The sequence below is a fragment of the Mesocricetus auratus genome, unplaced genomic scaffold (genome assembly GCF_017639785.1).
Source record: "Mesocricetus auratus isolate SY011 unplaced genomic scaffold, BCM_Maur_2.0 Super-Scaffold_100007, whole genome shotgun sequence".
In the NCBI taxonomy this organism is placed as follows: Eukaryota; Metazoa; Chordata; class Mammalia; order Rodentia; family Cricetidae; genus Mesocricetus; species Mesocricetus auratus.
In genome coordinates, this window is record NW_024429191.1 from 76398399 (window position 1) to 76403703 (window position 5305).

At 51.7% G+C, this 5305-nt stretch overlaps 1 protein-coding gene across 1 annotated transcript; it reads left to right on the forward strand.

The window, feature by feature from the left end:
- Positions 1-430: 430 nt before the first annotated feature.
- Lrrc3c (leucine rich repeat containing 3C) lies at positions 431-1466 on the forward strand. The gene has a single exon (XM_013117657.3). The coding sequence runs from the start codon at positions 470-472 to the stop codon at positions 1232-1234; it is 765 nt and encodes a 254-aa protein (XP_012973111.1). The 5' UTR covers positions 431-469; the 3' UTR covers positions 1235-1466.
- The last annotated feature ends 3839 nt before the right edge of the window (positions 1467-5305 follow it).

A 5305-nucleotide genomic window follows, 5' to 3' on the forward strand; every position in this document is an offset into this window, starting at 1 on the left:
CACCCTGGAGTCCTGTCACTAACCTGTCACTCTTGTCTTTACATTAGTGCCAACCAGACCCCCTGGTGTCTACCTGACCTCCCCCGCAGTCACACAGGTACGTGAAGGACAAAACTATTTCAAGAAGTAAAATTACTATAAAAACAGAGGCAATAGTCTGGGACCTCCCAGGCCCATCTCAACAAGGCAAAGGGACAAAGGGACCACATAGATTAACCTCCTAGAAACAATAGAACCTAAAAATGTCAACCTAAGGGATTCTTGCCCCTAGAATCCTGCTGAAGACAGACAGACAGACCTAGGGTTGGGGAAGACCCCAAAGGAGAGGTTCTGGCCCAAAGAGACACCACCAAGGGACTCGATCAGGAGAGCGCTCAATGGGACATAGTATCCTAACTTTGCTCTTCCCTCCTAGGGTCTTCGACTGCCCAGATTCTCCTCCACTCAAGGATTATGTTTATCTGTGACCATGCTCCTACTAGTTCCTCGCCTCTTGCCCCTCCTGCTGGTGATAGGCACAGGGGGTTCCGTGTCCAACCCTCACACACCGCCCCAGCGATGCTACATAGCCGAAGAAGCTGGCGAACAGACATTCCGCTGCAGCCAGGCTGGCCTGAGTGCGGTGCCCAGCGGCATCCCCAATAACACCCGAAAGCTCTACCTGGATGCCAACCAGCTGGCGTCAGTGCCAGCCGGTGCCTTCCAGCACTTGCCTGTCCTGGAAGAATTAGACCTGTCTCATAATGTCCTTGTTCACCTCTCAGGGGCTGCTTTCCAGGGCTTGGAGGGCACTCTGCGCCTCCTTGACCTCTCTGCCAACCAGCTAGCATCTGTACCTGTGGCAGCCTTCATGGGGCTGCAGATCCAAGTGAACCTGTCTGCCAACCCGTGGCGCTGCGACTGTGCCCTGCAGGAAGTGCTCAGACAGGTGAGGTTAGCTCCAGGCTCCGGGACAGGCATCGTGTGTGGTCCAGGAGCCCGCCCAGATCTCGTGGGACAGGAGTTCCTTCTGCTGACTAGGGAGGAAGAGCTGTGTGGGACAGGACGAGGTGGGACCCGAAGGAGCACTGATGTGGCCCTGCTAGTTACCATGGGAGGCTGGCTGATGCTGGTAGCGGCTTATCTGATCCACTATGTGTGGCAGAACCGGGACGAGACCCGGCGGCCCCTTAAGCGGGCTCCTGTGCAGCGCGTGCGCTCAGAGGACTCCTCCACCCTCAGCACAGTGGTCTGAAGCGCTGCGCTCTGGGCCCTGTGCGCTATCGTTCCTCTACTCCTACCACATCCCCTGCCCCATCTGCCCTCTTCCTGCCTCCCTCAACACCTTGTCTGAGTCACTCTTGTTCTCTTGCTTTCTCTCCCGTTGTCTTGCTCTCTTGCCCTTTCTTCTCCAGGACACTATCTTTGGAGCCTGGATTTGGGGGTACCTCCTTCTATGCCTGGATTTGGGGTACCTCCTTCTATGCCTGGATTTGGGGGTGCCTCCTTCTATGCCTAGGCTGTGCCAGACTCAGAGAATCCAAAGTTCCTGAATCCACAGCGTGGGTGTGGGAGTGGGAGTGGATGAACAACCATCCCAGTCGGCAGCAACTCAGAGGCAAAGCCAGTAGTTTAGGAGCATAGGGAAGGGTCTGGGCCTGGGCCTCGCCGTACAGATGTGGATAATGACGCCGAGTGCCGGCTTTAAGGGGCTAGGGAGATGGTTCAGTCAGTAAAGTGTCTGTCCTGCATGAGGACCTGAGCTCACATCTCTAGTGCCCACTTAAAAGCTGGACACAAAGCCAGGCATTGGTGGCGCACACCTTTAATCCCAGCACTTGGGAGGCAGAGGCAGGGGGATCTCTGTGAGTTTGAGGCCAGCCTGGTATACAAAGCTACACAAAGAAATTTGTCTCAAAAAAACAAAAACAAACAAACAAAAAAACTGGACCCAGGGTGGGTATCTATAACCCCAGTGCAGGTGTGGAGGGGGGAGGGACGGGAGGGTGGGAGAGAGACAAACAGATCCCTGGAGCTCATTGGCTGGCCAGCCTAGCCAATCAGTAAGCTACAGGTTCAGTTAAGTCTCTGTACAATGGCCAGAAATAAGGGGGGGAGCAATTGAAGAAGGCATTCCACAGCATCAACCTCTAATCTTCAGTTGCCCACACACACATGAACATGTATATACACCACACACACACACACACACACACACACACACACACACACGAACATGTATATACACCACACACACGAACATGTATATACACCACACACACACGAACATGTATATACACCACACACACGCGAACATGTATATACACCACACACACGCGAACATGTATATACACCACACACACAAACATGTATATACACCACACACACACACACACACACACACACACACACACACGAACATGTATATACACCACACACACGAACATGTATATACACCACACACACACGAACATGTATATACACCACACACACGCGAACATGTATATACACCACACACACGCGAACATGTATATACACCACACACACAAACATGTATATACACCACACACACACGAACATGTATATACACCACACACACACACACACACACACACACACACACACACGAACATGTATACACACACACAGAGAATGAGGGCTTTGGGAAGGAGAGAGGGGGTGTACAAAAGAGAGGTTGACATGAGGAAACTGGAAGCATGTGGTAACAACCCTGGGAGTGGGAGTGCGTGTGGAGAAGGGTGAGGCATAAGAACAAAGGCAAGGGCACAGCCTCACTGTACCTGGGCCTCTGGGCTCTTCCTCTCCGCTCCCGCTGCCTCCCCTCCTCCACCTCACTCCTTACCGCTCTCTCAACCCCAGGTGCTTCTCCTTGTGAATCATGGCCCCTGCTTCCTTCCCCAGAATTTCCCTGCCCCTCTCCCCTCCCCTTTATCCTCAGACAGTTTTCCTGCACTGTTTCCCTTGGAGAAAAGAGGGTCCCTTTAGAGACTGAACTAGGGATGGGTGACAATAATTTGGGGGCAGAGCAGAGACCCCAGAACATCATTGAGCAACTCAATTAAAAAACAAAACTTTTATAAACATCCTTGATCTCTTTCTCATTGTTCATTTTACTGAACACGTGTGGTCTGGCATGGAGGAGCAGAATGTGGAGCCCTAACCACCAACCTCCCACCTCTCTGTGGGGTGCTCCCTGCCTCTCTGTGGGGTGCTCCCTGCCTCTCTGTGGGGTGCTCCCACTCGGCTATGTGCTCACCCATCTCTCTTCCTGCTTTGGCCCCTGAATTCGAGTCCAACAGTAGGAGAACTAATTAATCAATTATTAATTAATTAACTAATAAGGATGGAACTGGAAGCATGAGGAAGTCAGAGACAAGGTGGCCTGGCTTCAGCCCTACCCTCAGCTCCGCCAGGAATCAGGGAGGATAGAACAAGTCCTAAGATGCCACAAGCCCTGTGAAGCAGGCGGGTAGCCTCACGGATGTTACACACTTAAGCTCAGCAGAAAGGAGAAAGCTAACCTTTCCCAAGGGACACCGTATGTCAAACTAACCTCTTCCACTTGGATGTACTGGAGCCCAATTGCCCAGTCTCTAACGCAAAATTCCAGATACCTGGAGGCAGACCCCACCTGTCGTGAACAGGCAACTTCCTGGAGCCGGCTGTCAGTGGAGAGGAGTAGAAATTGAGAAGAGACCCCCGAGCCTCCCCCCCCAGAGCCTCCCCCACCCAGCTTCACCTGCTCCTTCCTCAGAAAGCCCCAGGAAACTCAGACCAAGAAAAGAAAGTCTTCTCATCTGGGGAGTTCTGAACCTGATCAAGCTAAGCCATTCCCCAGACAAGACGGTTCTCCAAAGCCTCATTATCCCCAAAGGGGCTAGGTAGAGAGCAAGCCCAGAACACTGAAGCCTAGGCCTGAAGGGAAGTCCACAGGAAGTGAGAACAAGACTGGAACCCAACCTCCTGCTCTAGTGGAACATACACCCTTCCTGTCCACGGAATGGGATGGATCGTTGGGAGAGAGGAGGGTCGAGCCAGGGGCGCAGCTAAGAGGAAAAGAGGGTCCCGGCTTGAACCCACCAACCACAAGAAGCTTTAAAAAAAAAAAAAGCCAGAGCAGTTGAAGCTCAGATTGGACAAAGGTGTGGAGACACTGGACAGGGAGGAGAGATGAGGCCACGGGGACTCTCCACGCCAGACCCTGCCCTGACCATGATTTCCTTCCCAGGGGTGTCTAAGAAATAAAGGGAGACAGACAGTCCAGACTTCTTCTGTTCCTGGGAGTAGAGGGCTCTGTAATTTAACCATCTGTTTAGCTGCTGCAAGAAAGCACGGAGGCCGGGCATTGGTGGCACACACCTTTAGTCCCAGCATTTGGGAGGCAGAGGCAGATCTCTGCGAGTTCCAGGCCAGCCTGGTCTACAGAGTGAGTACCAGGACAGCCAGGGCTACACAGAGAAATCCTGTCTCCTTAGAAAAGGAGGAGGGGGAGGAGAAGGAGGAGGAAGAAAAGGAGGAGGAGGAGGAGGGGGAGGAGGAGGAGGAGGAGGGGGAGGAGGAGGAGGAGGAAGAGAAGGGAGAGGAGGAAGAGGAGGAGGAAGAGGAAGAAGCATGGAGACTAGAGTTTGGACCCCCAGAATGTATGTAAATGTTGGGTGGCTTACTTGTAATTACAGCATTAGAAGGTGGGACAGGGTCTCCCTGGAGCAAGCTGACTAGCTCGACTAGTATGGATGGGCTCTGAGTTTAACTAAGAGACTTGCCTCGATGAATAAGACAGAGACCAATCATCAAATACTCCCAATATCAACCTCAAGACTTCACAAGTACATGCAAACAGACACGTGAACACACATGCATGTGGGCACACCACGCACACACAGAAAAAGAAAAACCTTTTTAAAAAATCAAGAATTATTATACAAGGGCAACGAGATGGCTTGGTGGTTAAGAGCATTTGTTCTTGTAGAGGACCTGGGTTCAGCTGCCAACACCCGCATGGTAGCTCACAACCACCCATAATTCCAGTTCCAAGGGATTTGACACTTTTTTCCGGCCTCTGTGGGCATCATACATATACATGTGAGCACATACACGTATACTGAAGATAAAGCACCCATAAACATAAAATAAGTAAAGCTAAAAAAAAAATAGGTTTTAGCATCAGACATTGTCATACACACCTTTAATCCCAGCACTTAGGAGGAAGAGGCAGGCAGATCTCTGTGAGTTCCGAGACCAGCCTTGTCTACAAGAGCTAGTTCCAGGACAGCCTCCAAAGCCACAGAGAAACCCTGTCTCAAAA